Consider the following 22304-nt stretch of genomic DNA (forward strand, 5'->3'; position numbering starts at 1 on the left):
TGCCTATGACACACACTGCAATGTCGTTATACGTTATACCACACACTACAATGCCAGAGATATTATACCACATACAATGTCCGTGATACATTAAGCCACACATCGTAATGCCCGTTATATATTATGCCACACACTGCAATGCCCATTACACACTAAGTCCTACAGTAAGGCTTCTAATTACTTTTAAATTACCTGATCGTTGCCAGGGGTTTCATGCTCTTGGTTCCATGCACGGTGCCAGAGGTTTTCATGCTCAGGGTGTCATGCTCGTTGCCAGGGGTTTCATGCGCTGGGTGTTATGCTCGTTGCCAGAGGTTTTATGCGCTTGGTGTCAAGCTCGTTGCCAGAGGTTTCTTGCGCTGGGTGTCAAGCTCGTTGTCAGGGGGTATCGCTTGCTGCCAGGGATTTCATGCACTGGGTGTCATGCTCGTTGCCAGAGGTTTCCTGCGCTGGGTGTCAAGCTCGTTGTCAGGGGGTATCGCTTGCTGCCAGGGATTTCATGCACTGGGTGTCATGCTCGTTGCCAGAGGTTTCATGCGATGGGTGTTATGCTTGTTGCCAGGGATTTCATGCACTGGGTGTCATGCTTGTTAGTTGTTGCTAGGGAGTAATGCTGAAGGTTGTAGTGAGCTGAGGGCACCGCTGCCCAATCCCCCCGTTGCTGCCTCCGTCCCACCAGGGTGGCAGGGCTGCAGGGTGCCGCGGCCAGCGCTATGCGCTCCCGCTGGTCCCGGCACTTCCTAGATGCTAGAGGTCAAGTATGACCTCTAGCATTTCTCCTCCACGGTGGTGGCCATTTTGGAAGGGCCATTTAGCAGAGTGACATGCGTGTCAATCTGCTCTGAATCAATGGCGAAACCCCCGCAGCCCTGCACCTCCGCAGTGGCTGCGGGGGTGGGAGTTACGCCACTGCTCACTCGCTACCACTACCTCTGCACCCTAGAAGGTACTTTCACCCACCCACCCCATGGGGCACAGATTTAAGGGTGCTGCTGAGGGGGCGTGTGCTGCACAGGGCTCACTGATGCCTTGTTATGGGGCGGATACATGCAAATAAATAGAGACCTTACACTGACCTGTGGGAAGGTAGTTCGGGCATTGCCTGCTGGTTTCTGCAAAGCCAGTGACAACTGTATTTCCTCCTGTGCTCCATCCTCCACCCACAGCAGCATTTACTATCACACCGTTAGTGCCTTGCTGCTAACTAAACTCAGAGGCTGAGGTCTGGAGGGGCCGTGAATGGGCTACAGCCTCAGGCAAAGGGGGCAGAGTTTCAGACAGCCAGGGGGTGGAGCTACGGATGGCCAGGGGCGGAGCTTCAGATGCCCAGGGGGCGGGGCTTCGGACTGCTCAGTGTGTAGAACTGACAACTCCTGCCGATCGTGGGGTGAGTGGGGCAACTGGGAGGGGAGCTGGGCTGTTGCTGTTGACAGGATTTTTCTTCTGTCAATACTGGCTGCACAGTACTGCAGGGAGTCCTGTGGGCCTAATTTCATGGGTGGACCTGGAGCTGCAACCCCACCCGCCCCATTGTTAATCCGGCCCTGAGTGTACTGTATGTCACACCAGATTATCTCCCTCTTCCACTGGTTCACTATCATGTGAACAATGTAGTCAGTCTTCCCAAGTCAGTGAGGAGACTGGGGAGGGGAGGGTCAGGAACCATTCTGGCTCGGTGCCATAAAATCTATGACGGCAGACATGTCATCCCAGCTCACTACTAATACTCAAAAGACACAACAACTGCAACAGGCTGTGGCCGACCTGACTGCAAAGGCAGATAAACAGCTCCCCCTCCCTGCTTCAGGGCCACAAAAATGTGGGCTGCCTGATTTACTCTCAGAATCTGAGGAAGAGGTACAGGAGGAGGGGGAGGAATTAGATCCTATTACTGAGGATTCAGCTTCTGCACAGTATATTGAGCCCCTCATACTGGCCATCAGGGATGGATTAAAAATCCCTTTGGAAGATACTGCAACACCGCAGTCGTTTTTCCTTGGCCAGAAAAACCTTGGTGTCACTTTCCCAGATTCTCGTAACTAGATGACATATTTAAGCAAGCCTGGAAAAGTCCTGACAAAAAATATCAGGTTACAAAACTGTTTTTGCACACTTTCCCATTTAAACCCGAAGGTAGGAAAAATTGGGAAGAACCCCTAGCCGTAGACGTATCAGTCTTCCGACTCTCAAAAAAGGTGGTACTACGAGCTCCTGGCTCCTTTACTTTAAAAGACCCTGGGGATAGGAAAAATAGAGACTACACTAAAGTCTATTGCCATTCATACATGGGCAACTTAAATTCAAGAGGGCCTTGCGGGGATTATGCCGCTGGTCACTATGGTGACTCTCATAAAACATATTCAAGACACTGCACGCGTCCTGTGTGATTCGCTCATGGAAATATGCGCTATAAATGCTATTACTATTTGTAGCTGCGTCAGCGGATAGCGCAGTGTGGGTTCTCTTCCCTTCTCAGGGGAGTGGCTATTCATTCGGGTTGAGTTGGATATGTGCATTTCTAAGGTTACTGCAGGGAAATCCATGTTTCTCCCCTCTGGGGCCCTGCCGCTTAGGCCTTCCTACTCGGGGCCGTCTACCCAGTCCTTTCAGACTACAAGATTTAGATCAAGAACCAGGGGTGCCTCCAATGCAGCAAGAGGCACCAGAGATAAGGCACGAAAACCAGCCATTGCAGGTTCTCAGGATTACAGCAACAGTTCAGCCTCCACTAAGGCCTTGGCATGACTGTGCCTCCCCACCCCAAGAGGATCTCGAGGTGGGAGCTCGACTGTGTCACTTCAGCCGCGTCTGGGAAAGCTCCTGCCAGGATGCCTGGGTAAGAGACCTAATTTCTCATGCCTACAAGCTGGAGTTCGACAGCGCTCCTCCCCAACTATTTTTCAAATTAGGCTTACCAGTTTTGGAGGATACACGAGTTAAGCTACAACAGGCCATCCTAAAGTTAGTCCAGTCCCAAGTCATTGTTCCAGTGCCACTACAACAACAAGAAAAGGGTTACTACTCCAACCTGTTTGTGGTACCGAAACAGGACGGTTCGGTAAGGCCTATTCTGAATCTGAAATCCTTGAACCCTTACCTAAAGGTTTTCAAGTTCAAGATGGAATCCTTGCGAGCAGTGATTACGGGTCGGAAGAATGGGAGTTTATGGTCTCGCTGGATATAAAGGACGCCTATCTCCATATCCCAATTTGGCCGCCTCACCAGGCTTGCCTGCGGTTGGCCCTGCTAACCGATCACTACCAGTTCCAGGCGCTACCCTTCAGCCTGTCCACAGTGCCAAGGGTCTTCACGAAGGTGATGGCGGAGATGATGTTCCAGCTTTGAATCCAGGGGGTCGATATTGTCCCTTACCTGGATGATCTCTTGATAAAAGCGAGATCCAGGGAGCGTCTATTGCTCAGTATAGACCACACTATTTAACTTCTGTCACATCATGGGTGTATCCTCAATTTACAGAAGTCCCACCTGGAGCCTACTCAGCAGATCCTGTTCCAGGGAATGGTTCTGGATACTGTGACCCAGAAAGTGTTCCTCCCAGAAGACAAAGCAAGAACACTACAGGAGATGGTCCGACTGGTCTTGTGGCCTACTCTGATGTCCTTCCATCTTTGCATAAGATTGTTGGGAAAGATGGTGGCCTCTTACAAGGCCATCCAGTATGGAAGGTTCCATGCCGGAACTTTTCAATTAGATCTCCTGAGCAAGTGGTCCTGCTCTTATCTACAGATGCACCGGGTAATACGTATGTCACCTCAGGCCAGGATTTCCCTCCTGTGGTGGCTACAGTCCTTCAACCTGATGGAAGGTCGAAGTTTCAGGATTAAGGATTGTATCCTTCTCACGACAGATGCGAGTCTGAGAGGATGGGGACCTGTCACCCAAGGGGCTCAGTTCCAGGACAGGTGGTCACCCCACAAAGCCCTATTTCCAATCAACATTCTGGATCTTAGGGCGATCTACAATGCTCCTCTTCATGCCTCTCCTCTGCTCAGAGATTGAGCAATCCAAGTTCAGTCGGACAACGCCACAGCAGTGGCTTACATAATTAGACGAGGAGGGACAAAAAGCAGAGCCTGCATGCGAGAAGTGTCATACTCCTTTGGGTGGAAAGAAACGCAAGAGCGATGTCCGCCATCTTCATTCTGGGAGTGGACAACTGGGAAGCGGACTTCCTGAGTTGTCACGATCTTCACCCGGGAGAGTGGGGTCCAGCAACAGGTGTTTCAACAGATCGTCGACCTGTGGGGCTGCCCACATATAGACATGATGGCTTCCCGACTCAAAAAGAAGCTTCGCTGGTATTGCTCACGAACCAGGGACCCTCAGGCGAGGGCAATAGATGTGCTGACATCCCCTTGGCCTTACGGGCTGTTTTCCCCGATTCCATTGCTCTTGAGGGTGCTCAAGCGAATCAGGAATCAAGGAGTGCAGGCAATTCTGATTGCCCCGGATTGGCCTCGGAGGGCGTGGTATGTGGATCTTCCGGAGATGTCCGTCACAGACCCTTCACATCTGCAAATGAGAAAATATCTTCTGCAACAAGCCCCATTCGTCTTCCCAGACTTATGGCGATTTCGTTTGATGGCTTGGAGGTTGAGCGGAACATCCTAGCTTACAAGGGCCTTTCCAAGAAGGTTATTGCAACCATGGTTCAGGCCAGAAAACCTGTGATGTCAAAACACTATCATCATATCTTGAGAAGATATGTTTCTTGGTGCGAGGAAAGCACGTATCCACCTGCAGAATTTCACTTGGGACGTTTCGTAAGTTTCCTCCAGGCTGGTGTGGATAAGGGCTTACGTCTGGGATCCATTAAGGTCCAGATTTCAGCTCTCTCAATTTTCTTTCAGACCTTCTTCTAAGGGGTACTTCACATACAACCTCTGTTTGTGCCGCCCACGGCCCCTTGGGATTTGAATGTGGTGTTGAAATTTTTACAGTCCTCCTGGTTTAAACCTCTGATGACAGTAAAAGACAAGTACCTCACGTGGAAAACTGTGATGTTACTGGCTCTGGTTTCTGCTAGACGTGTCTCAGAATTGGGGGCCTTATCATGTTAAAGTCCATACTTGGTCTTTTACGAAGACAGAGCTGAGCTCAGGACTACACAGCAGTTCCTGCTGAAGGTTGCCTCTGCATTCCACTTGAATCAACCTATTGTAGTCCCGTCAAGTGCTGGCACTTCTGCTTTTCCAGAGGCGTTGGATAATGTGCGAGCCTTGAAGGTTTATATCAAGAGGATGGCTTGGATAAGAAAGGCAGATTCCTTGTTCATAATCTATGAGGCGCAGAAAAAGGGTTGCCCTGCTTCTAAGCAGTCCATTGCTCGTTGGCTTAAGTTGACTGTACAACAGGCCTATGTGTCGGCAGCCTTACCTGTTCCACAGTCTCTGAAGGCCCTCTACAAGATCAGTAGGGTCTTTCTGCGCGGCTGCCCGTGGAGTCTCGGCCTTGTAACTATGCCGAGCGGCTACCTGGTTGGGGAAGAACACCTTTGTGAAGTTCTACAAGTTTGATACCCTGGCCAAAGAGGATACCCAGTTTATTGCAGATGTCTCCGCACTTTCTTGGCCGTTCTGGAAGCTTTGGGACGTCCCCATCGTACTAAGTGACCCCAGTATTTAATACCTACAGGTAAATCCTTTTCTCATAGTCCATAAGGGATACGGGCGCCCGCCTCAGTGCGTGGACTTGTCTGCAGGTTTTTCTTTTACAAAAGTTACCTGTTCAGCTGTTGCTGTTTTGTTACCAGCCGTTGCTGGTTGTTTTATGTTCTTGGTGTGCTGGTGTATGATTGTCACCACTCATTGGGGGTCATTCCGACCCAATCGCTTGCTGCAGTTTGTCGCAGCGATCGGGTTGGAACTGCGCATGCGGCGGCGCCGCAGTGCGCTGGCGCATGGCAGCTTTCGTTGCCTAGCGATCACCTCTGAGACAGAGGTGGTCGCTGGGTGGGAGGGGGCTTAACGGCGGCGTTAAGCCACCGTATAGGGGGAAGATGTCCGGCCAACGCAGGCATGGCCGGACCGTTGGGGGGGGCGGACCACAGCGGCTGCATGACGTCTCACGCATCCGCTGCGGCAGCAATTCACTCCATGCCAGCCGCAGGAGCTGCGCTGGCCGGGAGTTACTTCTCAAATACAAAGGCGTCCGCCCGCATGTCAGTAAAGATGATCGTAGCTGTGCTAAATTTAGCACAGCTACGATCAACTCAGAATGACCCCCATTGTTCTTCTCTTCCTTCTCTCAAGTATGTCAATTCTCCTTCATGCACAGTTTTACCTATACTGGCTGTAGGAGGGGGCATAGAAGGGAGGAGTCAGCACACCCAGTTGAAGAAATGTAAAGTGCACCAGCTCCTTTGGACCCCATCTATACCCCATCGTATTAAGTGACCCCAGTATCCCTTATGGACTACGAGAAAAGGATTTACCTGTAGGTATTAAAATGCTATTTTTACCTCCGTGCACTTCTGTCTGCTCTGTGACCAGTGAAGCTTGGTTTCTACCAGTGGCGGATTGAAAGGGGGGCGGAAATGGTGATCGCCCCCAGCCCCACACCGTTATTTGAGAAGCCAGCGCTGGGATGTGGACGGCTGGGTCCACTCCCGTACAGTACTTCCGCCACGGCCGTGACAATGATCAAATGCAGCAGTTCCTCCTGTCTGCAGGTGCTGGTCAAGTCGTTGCAGGGACAGAGAAGGGCGCTGCCCAGTCCTGTCATGCGCAGAGAGCTTCCACTCCGGCAGCAGCTGCCCACAGAGCCGGAGCACAGAGCGACCCTGCCAGAAAGCAGAGTCTAAGGCTGCTCCAGGCTCCAGTAAGTATGGTATATAATACCAGCCACTACTGGTTCTTTATTTCCCAGGGTAGGAGCTGCTGCTTCTGGTAGGGGTGAGTGCACCTTGTGATTAGGGTAACCACACTCCCAGTAGGTCTGGTCCTTTATAAACAGTCTGAGCTGAGATGGCACTGCCCTATACATATATATATATATATATATATATATATAGCTCAAAAAAATTAAGGGAACACTTAAACAACACATCCTAGATCTGAATGAATGAAATATTCTTATTAAATACTTTGTTCTTTACATAGTTGAATGTGCTGACAACAAAATCACACAAAAATTATCAATGGAGAGCACATTTATTAACCCATGGAGGTCTGGATTTGAAGTCACACTCAAAATGAAAGATGAAAAACACACTACAGGCTGATCCACCTTTGATGTAATGTCCTTAAAACAAGTCAAAATAAGGCTCAGTAGTGTGTGTGGCCTCCACGTGCCTGTATGACCTCCCTACAATGCCTGGGCATGCTCCTGATGAGGTGGTGGATAGTCTCCTGAGGAATCTCCTCCCAGACCTGGACTAAAGCATCCGCCAACTCCTGGACAGTCTGTGGTGCAACGTGGCGTTGGTGGATGGAGCGAGACATGATGTCCCAGATGTGCTCAATTGGATTCAGGTCTGGGGAACGGGCGGGCCAGTCCATAGCATCAATGCCTTTGTCTTGCAAAAACTGCTGACACACTCCAGCCACATGAGTTCTAGCATTGTCTTGCATTAGGAGGAACCCAGGGCCAACCGCACCAGCATATGGTCTCACAAGGGGTCTGAGGATCTCATCTCGGTACCTAATGACAGTCAGGCTACCTCTGGCAAGCACATGGAGGGCTGTGCGGGCCCCATAAGAAATGCCACCGCACACCATTACTGACCCACTGCCAAACCGGTCATGTTGGAGGATGTTGCAGGCAGCAGAACGTTCTCCTTGGCGTCTCCAGACTCTGTCACGTCTGTCACATGTGCTCACTGAGAACCTGCTTTCATCTGTGAAGAGCACAGGGCTCCAGTGGCGAATTTGCCAATCTTGGTGTTCTCTGGCAAATGCCAAATGTCCTGCACGGTGTTGGGCTGTAAGCACAACCCCCACCTGTGGACGTCGGGCCCTCATACCACCCTCATGGAGTCTGTTTCTGATCGTTTGAGTAGACACATGCATATTTGTGGCATGCTGGAGGTCATTTTGCAGGGCTCTGGCAGTGCTCCTACTGTTCCTCCTTGCACAAAGGCGGAGGTAGCGGTTCTGCTGCTGGGTTGTTGCCCTCCTACTGCCTTCTCCACGTCTCCAGATGTACTGGCCTGTCTCCTGGAAGTGCCTCCATGCTCTGGACACTACGCTGACAGACACAGCAAACCTTCTTGCCACAGCTCGCATTGATGTGCCATCCTGGATGAGCTGCACTACCTGAGCCACTTGTGTGGGTTGTAGACTCCGTCTCATGCTACCACTAGAGCGAAAGCACCGCCAGCTTTCAAAACATCAGCCAGAAAGCATAGGAGCTGAGAAGTGGTCTGTGGTCACCACCTGCAGAACAACTCCTTTATTGGGGGTGTCTTGCTAATTGACTATAATTTCCACCTATTGTCTATTCCATTTGCACAACAGCATGTGAAATTGATTGTCAGTCAGTGTTGCTTCCTAAGTGGACAGTTTGATTTCACAGAAGTGTGATTGACTTGAAGTTACATTGTGTTGTTTTAGTGTTCCCTTTATTTTTTTGAGCAGTGTATATATATAAAAATATATATATGTGAAAAGTTCACATACTCTGGATTAAAAGGTTCAAGCAGTTCCTTTATTCTCAGGTGGTTAAACAGGGAATTTAAGCGGCTGTCTCCGGTTTTCTGGCTCAAGTGTACAGTATATTGGCCCTCATTCTGAGTTGATCGGTCGCAAGGCGAATTTAGCAGAGTTACACACGCTAAGCCGCCGCCTACTGGGAGTGAATCTTAGCTTCTTAAAATTGCGACCGATGTATTCGCAATATTGCGATTACTAACTACTTAGCAGTTTCAGAGTAGCTTCAGACTTACTCTGCCTGTGCGATCAGTTCAGTGCTTGTCGTTCCTGTTTGACGTCACAAACACACCCAGCGTTCGCCCAGGCACTCCCACCGTTTCTCCGGCCACTCCTGCGTTTTTTCCGGAAACGGTAGCGTTTTCAGCCACACGCCCCTGAAACGCCGTGTTTCCGCCCAGTAACACCCATTTCCTGTCAATCACATTACGATCGCCGGAGCGATGAAAAAGCCGTGAGTAAAATTACTTTCTACATAGCAAAGTTACTTGGCGCAGTCGCAGTGCGAACATTGCGCATGCGTACTAAGCGGATTTTCATTGCGATGCGATGAAAAATTCCGAGCGAACAACTCGGAATGAGGGCCATTATTATTATTATTATAATTCTTTATATGGCGCCACAAAGGTTTCACAGTTCATTACTAAAAACACAAACAAATGAATGAAATTAGAAAACTGTGACTTACAGCACAAAACAATGCAGAGCAAGGACCAGATTTATAAACATTGCTGCAGAAATTGTACCACTCAGACATGCAGCATGCTGGCAGCAAACCCAGGGATACAGTAGGTGCCGTTGCAGTTTTGCGACCGGCGGTCACAATACTGGACCCTAAATCCCTTCCGCTCGCAATCCTGATGGGTGTTGTGGGAATAGAACCACAAAGTGCGTGGCGAGCGCAGCTAGCCCGCAAGGGGGGCGTTGGCAGCTGGCGGCATCACTAAAGGGGGTGTGCCCAGCACCTACGGAGGTGCTGGGCTTCCCCCAAGCTTTCTCCCGTAGCGAGAATGGATGCGCACGTAATCTATACACGGTGGGAGAGCAGGAAACGGGCAGGCTGCTTTAGCAGGGCCACGCAGATAGGGCAGGGCGAATTTTGTCCTTAAAAAATCGGGCAGGCGCTCTGCTAAATCAGCCTAGCGTGAACACTGTATAGGAACTGTAAGTGAGGGTGAGAAGCTTAATTTGGAATCGGAAGGGGAACCTATTTATATCTATTGATTATGTTTATTTTGATGCCAGTTATTAAAATATCACCCCAACATTTGATGGCAATTTGGGGTCTTTTCACCATAGTCTTTATTGAAAAATTAAACATGTGGACAAACGTTCATATTTCCATCTATGTATTTTATTCCCCTCAGATGGATGTAGCAGCCGGAATGTGTCAGAGGATCATCTCATTTTAACTGAAAATTGTGACATAGATGATGACATCACACGAGATTCTCCTGGAGAAAACCCAATCACCCCAATTATACACCCAGTACCTCACCATACTGATATATCATCTGATCTCTCTGGTCATGAGGAATATTCTGATAATGCTGAGATTGCTACATCTGGTACATCTCTTACAGAAGATACAATGTTTTCCTGTTCTATAGATACACAGAACACAAAGTGTATTACCCATCAGCCAGCTAAGGAACATGAGAGGCAATTTCCGTGTTCTGAGTGTGGAAAATATTTTAAATATAAATCACAATTAATTATACATCAGAGATTTCACACTGGCGAGAAACCATTTCCATGCCCTGAATGTGGGAAATGTTTTACAGATAAAACAAATCTTATTGCACATCAGAGACGTCACACTGGTGAGAAACCATTTCCATGCCCTGAATGTGGGAAATGTTTTACAGATAAATCAAATCTTATTACACATCAGAGACTTCACACTGGCGAGAAGCCATTTTCATGTTCTGAATGTGGCAAAAGTTTTGCACTGAAATCAGGTCTTTTAATACATCAGAGAAGTCACACAGGTGAGAGGCCATTTCCATGTTACGACTGTGGCAAATGTTTTACACAAAAATCAAGTTTAATTGTTCATGAGAGAGGTCACACAGGTGAGAAACCATTTCCATGTTCTGAATGTGGGAAATGTTTTACACACAAATCAAATCTTCTGACACATCAGAGACGTCACACAGGTAAAAAGCCATTTCCATGTTCTGAGTGTGGAAAATGTTTTACACGTAAATCAAGTTTAGTTTTTCATGAGAGACTCCACACAGGTGAGAAACCATTTGCATGTCCTGAGTGTGGGAATTGTTTTACGCGGAAATCACATCTTGTTACACATCAGCGACATCAACACCGGTGAGAGGCCATTTTCATGTCCTGAGTAAGTGGATTTACTCAGGTGATACTTTGTGTATTTGCACGTGAGAATACTTTATCCAAAGAATAAACCTCAGTAAGCATATTATTTCTCCTGTCACGGGCTCTTTATTGACCTTTTCACATTTCTTTTTCGTTGTGGTGTCATTTCAGTGACTGTACAGATTGCTTTCTTGTATATTTGTTAATTTTCTTATAAAACCTGGCAGACAAGTTCCTGCTATAAACCTCCCTCAATTCACATTTATGCAGCAAGGGGTCCAAGTGCCCAGAGTAATGTGAGGCTATAAATGAACATTTTAAGCCAGATTTGCAGACAATACTTGCCACATGCCTCGATTTATAATTCTCATGGCAGTATTCTGAGTCAGATGCATCTTGTGTACCCTCCTACCCCTCTCTCCACGGACTAGATCAGCCGCCATGTCCAGTAATTGTATTTACCCGATGCCAGGGGCAAAAGATCTGACTGAAATTAACACGGACTGACAAAGGATGTTAATCGTAGATGGACGCAGATTGTTGCATCAGCAGCAAGATCTGTGTCCATCTAACACGGGGCAAGACCACCCAGCATGTGTGGCGCCGCGCTGCTCTGGCAGGTGGTCTTCCGCCATTTTTTTTTATTAGAGCAGCTGCTTACCACTCCTGAAAAAAACACCAGAGCTGAACGGCAGAGAAACGCATTAAGGACGGGCGGCATTTCCTTTACTGAACCGGGGCCTACTAAGTTGTGTTGTTGGTAATGGGCATATGCCGTATAGACTGATATCCGTTTTATTAAATATATATATATATATATATATATCAATCATACAACAGCAATCTTCAATTAGTGGCACTCAGAAACTGGAAAGGCGTGGATTACTTAAACATTATTGTGCTTTAATGTGTCACATCAACCTGCATTCCAACGTTTCGGGGCACAAACACACCTTTGTCAAGGTGAGCAGAACAGAAAGTCTGTTTCTGCACACCTTGACAAAGGGGCGTTTGTGCCCCAACACGTTGGAATGCAGTTTGATGTGACACATTAAAGCACAAGAATGTTTAAATAATCCACGCCTTTCCAGTTTCTGAGTGCCGCTGATTGGAGATTGCTGTTGTATGGATAATCATATACTAGAGGGCACCGGAGCATTCTACTTGAGGTGAGGAGAGTGCCGATCCGACTGCAACATTTATATATATATATATATATATATATATATATATATATAGTGTTACAAAGAAGAGGCGGCACTCAGAGACTATAGTGGTCAAAATTGTATTCCACAAAAACGATCCAACGTTTCGGGGGTACTTACGCCCCCTTTGTCAAGGTGAACAATAAATGAATAAAGTGAGTTAACATACCTTAAGTACCCAAAAGAAGCCCACCAAGTGAGACAGCGTCCGCCGGCCCGACCGCACGCTCCGTCATCTCGTCCGTCTCTCTGCTGATGATGTCATCAGGCTGCGTTCTGTAGTCATGGTGACTCCCGATGCCTAAGCGGCCGGGCTGCGGCGCTGTGTGTCAAAACGGAAAAAGTGCATAAAAACAACAAGACCCTACACCAGCGTGAGAAGAAAACATGGCATGCATATGACCTGATTATACATATTAGGGAGGTAGCGGGACACACATATAGCGCAGGTGAAGAAGATCGAAGTTAATTTAGAAAATTAATATCCAATTCGGATAGCTAAAATAATATCATGTCCTGTGCTTATTGTGTCCAGCTAGCACCCCCCGAAGACAACAACAGAAAATACAAATAACTGGTAGTATTATTTAAAGATATTCCAGCTCATTTTCTCATTAAGGCCGTTTGGATTAGTAGTGTTAAGTTCGAAAATCCATTTGGCTTCCAGTTGTAAAAGTCTGCCATCCCTATCGCCTCCCCTGATATGTTTGGGGACGTGATCTATAATTAAATGACGGAGATCCCTAATGGAATGCTTAGCCGTGGCAAAGTGTCTTGCCACCGGCTGCTCTGATTCCTTGCCTGCCAATGCCTGTTTAATGGCAGACCGATGAAGGGCCATCCGCTCCCTCAGGGTCCTTACCGACTTGCCCACGTAATGTAGCCCGCATGGACAGCTGATCAGATAAATAATATGCGTTGTGGTACATGTGAGGACAAAGTTGATTCTGTAGGTTTTGTCTCGATGTGGATTCTTGAAGCTTGACCCTGTGATCATGTTCTCACAGGTTGTGCATTTAATGCATTTATAGCAACCCGTTCCTCTTCCAAGAAACTGAGAATTAGGTGTTTTAGATTTGATTGCTTCTACCTGGAATCCAGTAATGTCCGCATGGACAACGCGGTCCTTGATGTTGCTACCTCGTGAGTAGCACATCATGGGTCTTTTATCTTTGAGCGCATGAAGTGTTTTGTCCGAAGATACTATAGGCCACAAGGCTCTAGTGGCTCTCTGTATGACAGGGCTGGCCGTGTTGTACCTTGAGATAAACGGGATGACTGGTTTTTGTTGTCGTGCCGTCGGGATAAGGAGAGTTTCCCTGGGTAACCGGAGGACTTCTGCTTTGTGTTTTAACAGGAGATGACGGTCATACCCTCTTTCCTGAAATTTGATGATCATGGCATCCAGCTCCCTATCCAGTGTATCGCGATCACTAATGATACGTGATATTCTGATCATTTGAGAACGAGGAAGCCCTTCCTTGAGTGACTTAGGATGATGGCTGTTAGCTCTGAGCAAGGTATTCCTGTCTGTAGGCTTGCGGTAAAGGCCAGTGTGGAGCCTGCCCTCATGAATTGAGACTTGAACATCTAAATAATTCAGTGAATTGCTGCTGGACTGAAATGTATATTTAATACTAGACGATCTTGAATTAATGGTGTTCATCAAATGGTTGAAACGATCAGCGCCTTAAAATCATTAAACGGGGTGGTGGGGACAAAAGAAAGTCCTTTTTCCAGAACTTTCTGCCTATATAGGTGGTTAATGGGTGATAATACGCCAACCTCTAAACCATATAATTATAGAGGCAAACATAGCTGGCGTAGGAGAAGGGAGAGACAGCAGAGCACCGCAGGCACCTCTAACAGCGACAGCGAGTTCGGCCAGGTGGAATCCGATGGGCCCCCGCTTGACAGAGCAGTCCCTTTAGGGACCCCCTTGCCAGCGGCAAAAGAAAAGGCAAGAAGAGGCCGCCCACCCGCAGGGGTGGCCAGTGCACGCGCAACCAGAGGTGCTTCAACAAGCAGGAAACTCTGATCTATAACCTCTCCAAAAGAGAACTTTCCGAGATCGAGCAGAAAGTTCTGGAAAAAGGACTTTCTTTTGTCCCCACCACCCCGTTTAATGATTTTAAGTGGCACATTGAACTGCACCAGTTCACACGCAAGCTGAGGCGACAAGAATTTTTCCAACATAAAGTCAAGGACGTAGTTCCTAGTGTGGGTCTGGATATACAGCATCAAGATTTTCTGAACCAACGATTAAAATCATCCTTTGATCCTGCATCCACAAACGCCTCCATTTCATCATTTTCGAGATTAATGGATGATTCTATCACACGATATAATGCAGCCGCCAGTCAGGTACCAGTACATCGTAATATGTCCAAGACTGAATGGATGGCCCTGAAAAAGCTGGGGGAATACAGGGACATCGTTGTCCGTCCGGCGGATAAAGGGGGCGGCGTAGTGATTTTAGATCTGGACTATTACATCAATGAAATTTATAGCCAGTTGGCGGATGCCACTACCTACGAAGAGCTAGGAACTGATCCAACCATTGAATATCAGAAGGCCCTTAAGGGCACGTTGGATGCCGCAGTACTTGAAGGTAAATTAACGCAGAAACTGCACAAAGCTTTAATTCAAATCCACCCTCTAGTACCAATTTTCTTTACTGTCCCCAAAATCCATAAGGACCCCCTGTCTCCGCCTGGCAGGCCCATCATAACTGCAAAGGACTCAGTGTTCCAACCAGTATCCATCTTTTTGGATGGTATACTGCAACCGTTAATTCTCAAGCACAAGCACTTTATTAAGGATACTACCAGCTTCCTAAACCGTCTTGGTAAGATTAAGCAGGTACCGGAGGGCACCTTGATATGCGTTGTAGATGTTATTAGTCTTTACACAAGCATACCCCACGAGGCCGGCTTGGAGTCTATGAAAGAATTCCTGATCAAAGAAAAAATGGAAGCCCTCGACGTCTCATTGTTCCTGGAACTCCTTCGGATGACATTGGAAAAAAATTACTTCTTATTTAAGTAAGTCACTCAAGGAAGGGTTTCCTCGTTCTCAAATGATCAGAATATCACGTATCATTAGTGATCGCGATACACTGGATAGGGAGCTGGATGCCATGATCATCAAATTTCAGGAAAGAGGGTATGACCGTCATCTCCTGTTAAAACACAAAGCAGAAGTCCTCCGGTTACCCAGGGAAACTCTCCTTATCCCGACGGCACGACAACAAAAACCAGTCATCCCGTTTATCTCAAGGTACAACACGGCCAGCCCTGTCATACAGAGAGCCACTAGAGCCTTGTGGCCTATAGTATCTTCGGACAAAACACTTCATGCGCTCAAAGATAAAAGACCCATGATGTGCTACTCACGAGGTAGCAACATCAAGGACCGCGTTGTCCATGCGGACATTACTGGATTCCAGGTAGAAGCAATCAAATCTAAAACACCTAATTCTCAGTTTCTTGGAAGAGGAACGGGTTGCTATAAATGCATTAAATGCACAACCTGTGAGAACATGATCACAGGGTCAAGCTTCAAGAATCCACATCGAGACAAAACCTACAGAATCAACTTTGTCCTCACATGTACCACAACGCATATTATTTATCTGATCAGCTGTCCATGCGGGCTACATTACGTGGGCAAGTCGGTAAGGACCCTGAGGGAGCGGATGGCCCTTCATCGGTCTGCCATTAAACAGGCATTGGCAGGCAAGGAATCAGAGCAGCCGGTGGCAAGACACTTTGCCACGGCTAAGCATTCCATTAGGGATCTCCGTCATTTAATTATAGATCACGTCCCCAAACATATCAGGGGAGGCGATAGGGATGGCAGACTTTTACAACTGGAAGCCAAATGGATTTTCGAACTTAACACTACTAATCCAAACGGCCTTAATGAGAAAATGAGCTGGAATATCTTTAAATAATACTACCAGTTATTTGTATTTTCTGTTGTTGTCTTCGGGGGGTGCTAGCTGGACACAATAAGCACAGGACATGATATTATTTTAGCTATCCGAATTGGATATTAATTTTCTAAATTAACTTCGATCTTCTTCACCTGCGCTATATGTGTGTCCCGCTACCTCCCTAATATGTATAATCAGGTCATATGCATGCCATGTTTTCTTCTCACGCTGGTGTAGGGTCTTGTTGTTTTTATGCACTTTTTCCGTTTTGACACACAGCGCCGCAGCCCGGCCGCTTAGGCATCGGGAGTCACCATGACTACAGAACGCAGCCTGATGACATCATCAGCAGAGAGACGGACGAGATGACGGAGCGTGCGGTCGGGCCGGCGGACGCTGTCTCACTTGGTGGGCTTCTTTTGGGTACTTAAGGTATGTTAACTCACTTTATTCATTTATTGTTCACCTTGACAAAGGGGGCGTAAGTACCCCCGAAACGTTGGATCGTTTTTGTGGAATACAATTTTGACCACTATAGTCTCTGAGTGCCGCCTCTTCTTTGTAACACTGTTTTACCTGCATTGGGAAGGCACCGGAGCAACGCTGTTTTTTAAGGAGGGAGTGCCAGTCCGCAGTAACTCTATATATATATATATATATATATATATATATATATATATATATATATATATATATATATATATATTATATACACTGCTCAAACAAATAAAGGGAACACTAAAATAACACATCCTAGATCTGAATGAATGAAATATTATTATTGAATACTTTATTCTTTACATAGTTGAATGTGCTGACAACGACATCACACAAAAATTATCAATGGAAATCAAATTTATTAACCCATGGAGGTCTGGATTTGGAGTCACACTCAAAATTAAAGTGGAAAAACACACTACAGGCTGATCCAACTTTGATGTAATGTCCTTAAAACAAGTAAAAATGAGGCTCAGTAGTGTGTGTGGCCTCCACATGCCTATATGACCTCCCTACAATGCCTGGGCATGCTCCTGATGAGGTGGCGGATGGTCTCCTGAGGGATCTTCTCCCAGACCAGGACTAAAGCATCCGCCAACTCCTGGACAGTCTGTGCTGCAACATGGCGTTGGTGGATGGAGTTGAGACATGATGTCCCAGATGTGCTCAATTGGATTCAGGTCTGGAGAACGGGCGGGGCAGTCCATAGCATCAATGCCTTCGTCTTGCAGGAACTGATGACACACTCCAGCCACATGAGGTCTAGCATTGTCTTAAATTAGGAGGAACCCAGGGCCAACCGCACCAGCATATGGTCTCACAAGGGCAGGCAGCAGAACGTTCCCCTTGGAATCTCCAGACTCTGTCACGTGCTCAGTGAGAACCTGCTTTCATCTGAAGAGCACAGGGCGCCACTGGCGAATTTGCCAATCTTAGTGTTCTCTGGCAAATGCCAAATGTTCTGTACGGTGTTGGGCTGTAAGCACAACCCCCAACTGTGGACGTCGGGCCCTCATACCACCCTCATGGAGTCTGCACATTTGTGGCTTGCTGGAGGTCATTTTGCAGGGCTCTGGCAGTGCTCCTCCTGTTCCTCCTTGCACAAAGGCGGAGGTAGCGGTCCTGCTGCAGGGTTGTTGCCCTCCTCCGGCCTCCTCCACGTCTCCTGATGTACTGGCCTGTTTCCTGGTAGCGCCTCCATGCTCTGGACACTACGCTGACAGACACAGCAACCCTTCTTGCCACAGCTCGCATTGATGTGCCATCCTGGATGAGCTGCACTACCTGAGCCACTTGTGTGGGTTGTAGACTCCATCTCATGCTACCACTAGAGTGAAAGCACCGCTAGCTTTCAAAAGTAACCATCCTATTTCTTGCTGGCTCCAAAGAGTTGCTTTTTATATGGCCATGGAGGAATTCGCCTCACCCCCACAAATGAATGCCTCTAGATTTATTGCTACCTGTTCAGCCTGGCTCGCCTTTAAAGAATCTCAGGTTTATAAAACCTATATGACAGTAGTCCCTTCTCCGGCATCTTAATACCACGATGGCGATCTTCCCCTCTTCCTTTTCCCTATTTCTTCCCCCTCTTCTTCCTTCCTACTTTTTGTTCCCTTTTTTCTTCATACTTCACTTCTCATTCATTCACATACTTGACTACCTCTACAATTTGATAGAAATTTTGTGATGTTTCCTAAGATTCAACGACAGTGGCCCTCATTCCGAGTTGTTCGCTCGTTATTTTTTTTCGCATCGCAGTGATTTTCCGCTAATTGCGCATGCGCAATGTTCGCACTGCGACTGCGCCAAGTAAATTTGCTAAGAAGTTAGGTATTTTACTCACTGCATTACAAGGTTTTTTCTTCGTTCTGGTGATCGGAGTGTGATTGACAGGAAGTGGGTGTTTCTGGGCGGAAACTGGCCGTTTTATGGGTGTGTGTGAGTAAACGCTACCGTTTCTGGGAAAAACGCGGGAGTGGCTGGAGAAACGGGGAGTGTCTGGGCGAACGCTGGGTGTGTTTGTGACGTCAAACCAGGAACGAAACTGACTGAACTGATTGCAGATGCCGAGTAAGTCCCGAGCTACTCAGAAACTGCTAAGAAATTTCTATTCGCAATTTTGAGAATCTTTCGTTCGCAATTTTGATAAGCTAAGATTCACTCCCAGTAGGCGGCGGCTTAGCGTGTGCAATGCTGCTAAAAGCAGCTTGCGAGCGAACAACTTGGAATGAGGGCCTATGTTGGATGTGTGCTGTACATTGTATTCTATGTTTGTTATATCCTCATATCCACATTATGGTTACAGGTTTCTATGCATCTCTCTGACTGATATCGTATGTCTTTCTTTGATGTTGAATAAAAATTGAGATTGCAAAAAAAAAGTTTGTTATTTTGTATAGTGATATTTTCATAACGGTTAAATTGTAATTTTATTCTGTCCTCTCTGACATCACTTTAGATTTTTACTTTATTACATATATTTGTACAATATTATTATTATAGGACTGTACCTGGTGTGTATGTTAGTGCTAGACATGGAGTTATGTGTCATAACTGGAGGGTGTTTGGTGTAATGGCATGGCGGGTTGGGGCTGGGAGACCGGCACTGGGGATCCCGGCTGTCAGCTTACCGACTCCGGGATCCCGGCAGCAGAATGATGGCATGGGACGGGGGGGGTAGGGGGCGGGCGAGCACAACAAAGCCCCTTGCAGACTTGGTGGCTTGCGGCGCTCACCACAGGAACTATCCCACGCATTCCCTCTGCCGGCATTTTGATTGCTCGGGATCCCAGCGTCGGCATGGTGACCGCATCCCGCACCAAACATATGATGGATGAGCGACCATTGGGTAACAGACACGGCACCGCTGAGGTTACTTATACAGTGGTACAAAAAAGTTTTCCCTATCTTGATTCCGTCTGTTTTTGCATATTTATCACATTTGGTTATTTCTAATTTTCGGTCAAAATTTAACATAGACAGAAATAACCTCTCAAATGCTGAGATGACCGAGGCCTGCAGTTCCTGTTGTGACTTCCTGGATGAGTCATTGTTGCGCTCTTGGAGGAATTTTAGTTCCAGTTGTCGCTACTAAAGATTATACAAACAGTTTTTAAATTGGGGGGGGGGAGTGATTACTATTTCATATGAGTAATATAGGATTTGGATTTTTTTTCCTTCAGTAATGTCAGACCTGTTCCTATTTCTACTTTTTAATGTCACCCTGCATCACATATCGGCCCTCATTCCGAGTTGTTCGCTCGTTATTTTATTTTTTTGCAACGGAGCGATTAGTCGCTAATGCGCATGCGCAATGTTCGTACCGCGCCTGCGCCAAGTAAATTTGCTAAGAAGTTTGGTATTTTACTCACGGCTTTATGAAGAAATTTCTTCGTTCTGGTGATCGGAGTGTGATTGACAAGTAGTGGGTGTTTCTGGGCGGAAACTGGCCGTTTTATGGGTGTGTGCGAAAAAACGCTGCCGTTTCTGGGAAAAACGCGGGAGTGTCTGAAGAAACGGGGGAGTGTCTGGGCGAACGCAGGGTGTGTTTGTGACGTCAAACCAGGAACGAAACTGACTGAACTGATCGCAGTGGCAGAGTAAGTCTCGAGCTACTCAGAAACTACAAAGAAATTTCTATTCGCAATTCTGCTAATCTTGCGTTCGCAATTTCTGCAAAGCTAAGATTCACTCCCAGTAGGCGGCGGCTTAGCGTGTGCAATGCTGCTAAAAGCAGCTAGCGAGCGAACAACTCGGAATGAGGGCAAGTCACTAGCAAAAAGTTTTTAGGAAGAATTAAAAATAATTTTCATAATGGGGCTGTATCCATGTTCAGGGTTAACCATTAACATTTAAAGTCAAGTCCAAAAGAAATTAAAGTGTTCCGGTATGATTCCCTTGATTACTGGGACAGCCATGATCTGCAAAGATCTTTCAAAAACATCTCTGTAATATTGTTGAAAGGAATTACATGTACCATTGAGTATTATGAAGACTGTCATCAATATGGTGGACAATGTAGGACAGCAGGAACACTGCCAAGATCAAGAAGTTCCTCCAAATTTGCTGATAACAAGGAGAAAACCCCAAAACATAGTAACTAAGAGGGCTCAGTGGCGTAGTCGGCGGGATTACAGGGGGCAATGACCGCACCTGCTGAAATTGTTTTTTAAATTGTGTCTTTGCAGCAAGTAGCTCGGCAAGGGAAAGGCAACAGATGAGGCTAGCACAACCAGGACTAAGATAGACTCAAGGCCTGGTTCAGAGAAGTACGCAAAGTGGAACGATTATCGTCAGGCTGCGATGTGCTGCTTTTGCATTGTGCATGCATCAAGGTGACTCTGTGAATCCACACACAATGAGGACTCCTTGGCAAAGTGATAGGAATTGACCATTTGTGGTCGTTGACATGGAGTTAGCAGGGAGTGGATGTTAAAATGCAGGCGTGTCATGACCGTTTTCGGGGCATGTATCTGATGTCAGCTGCGTGTCTTAACGTACAAAAACATGGCGCCTGCTTGACTACTGCCGATTCCACTCTGCGCAGCCATAGGTCTACCCTACAGACGATGTTCCTTTTTCCTGTGTATAGGCTGCTGTCCCTCCTTCAGGAGCCCAAAAGTTGAGAGGTATGATATAGTGTGGTTAAAATGATTACATATTAACTAATTCTTTTCGTAATAAAGCTGCAAGTCTAGTTTTAGTGTGGGGACCAGTCAAACATTAGTATTTAATGCTCACTTGTGTTGGAAAGGCTCTGATCCCAGTTCACCCTTTGCATGTTTTATTTAGTAGGCACCTTTACCTATTACTCCAATGTTTTAACAAAAATATATTGACAGGCATGAAGCAATGGCTAGATGTTTGAAGTAGATGGGTAATTAACAGTCTGTGGTATCCTGTTATTATTACACATGGGGAGCAGCCAGTGGCATCATGTTATTATTACACATGGGGAGCAGCCAGTGGCATCATGTTATTATTACACATGGGGAGCAGCCAGTGGTATTCTGTTATTATTACACATGGGGAGCAGCCAGAGCCGGATTAAGGATGGGGCCCGGGGGATACGTACCCCGGGCCCCCCTTTCCAAAAGGGCCCCCTGCTACACTACACCGCAGATCGGATCTCTCTTCCGATCCGATCTGCGGTGCTGTGCTCCGCTCCCCGGCTCCAGAACAGATTGACATGCGGACGAGCGTCCGCATGTCAATCTGCGGTCTCCTCTCCCTCCCTGCTGTGTTGGAGGGACACGGAGCGCATCGCGCGTCTCTCCTGTGTCCCTCCCTGGCTCTCCCCCGGCCGGTCTAAGGAAGTGCCGTTCGTGAGCTCTGATTGGCTCACGAACCGGCACTTCCTGTATTAGACCAGCGGGGGAGAGCCAGGAGGGACATAGGAGAGACGCCCGATGCGCTCCGTGTCCCTCCAACACATGGGGGGGGAAAGCAGGCACTTGGGGCATATACCTGGCACTGTGGGGGGCAGATATGGCACTGGGGGCATATACCTGGCACTGTGGGGGGGGGGAGATCTGGCACTGGGGGCATATACCTGGCACTGTGAGGGGGCAGATCTGGCACTGGGGGCATATACCTGGCACTGGGGGGAAGATCTGGCACTGGGGGCATATACCTGGCACTGTGGGGGGCAGATCTGGCACTGGG

At 47.3% G+C, this 22304-nt stretch overlaps 1 protein-coding gene across 1 annotated transcript in view; it reads left to right on the forward strand.

The window, feature by feature from the left end:
* Positions 1-11116, forward strand: part of LOC134989418 (uncharacterized) — a 229117-nt gene extending 218001 nt beyond the window's left edge. The window contains exons 22-24 of the mRNA XM_063950608.1: positions 2524-2836; positions 3478-3763; positions 10037-11116. Of these exons, the coding sequence (XP_063806678.1) occupies positions 2524-2836; positions 3478-3763; positions 10037-11001 (1564 nt within the window). The 3' untranslated portion in view covers positions 11002-11116. The remainder of the gene's footprint in view (positions 1-2523; positions 2837-3477; positions 3764-10036) is intronic.
* The last annotated feature ends 11188 nt before the right edge of the window (positions 11117-22304 follow it).

The sequence above is a fragment of the Pseudophryne corroboree genome, chromosome 2 (assembly GCF_028390025.1).
Source record: "Pseudophryne corroboree isolate aPseCor3 chromosome 2, aPseCor3.hap2, whole genome shotgun sequence".
Classification (NCBI taxonomy): Eukaryota; Metazoa; Chordata; class Amphibia; order Anura; family Myobatrachidae; genus Pseudophryne; species Pseudophryne corroboree.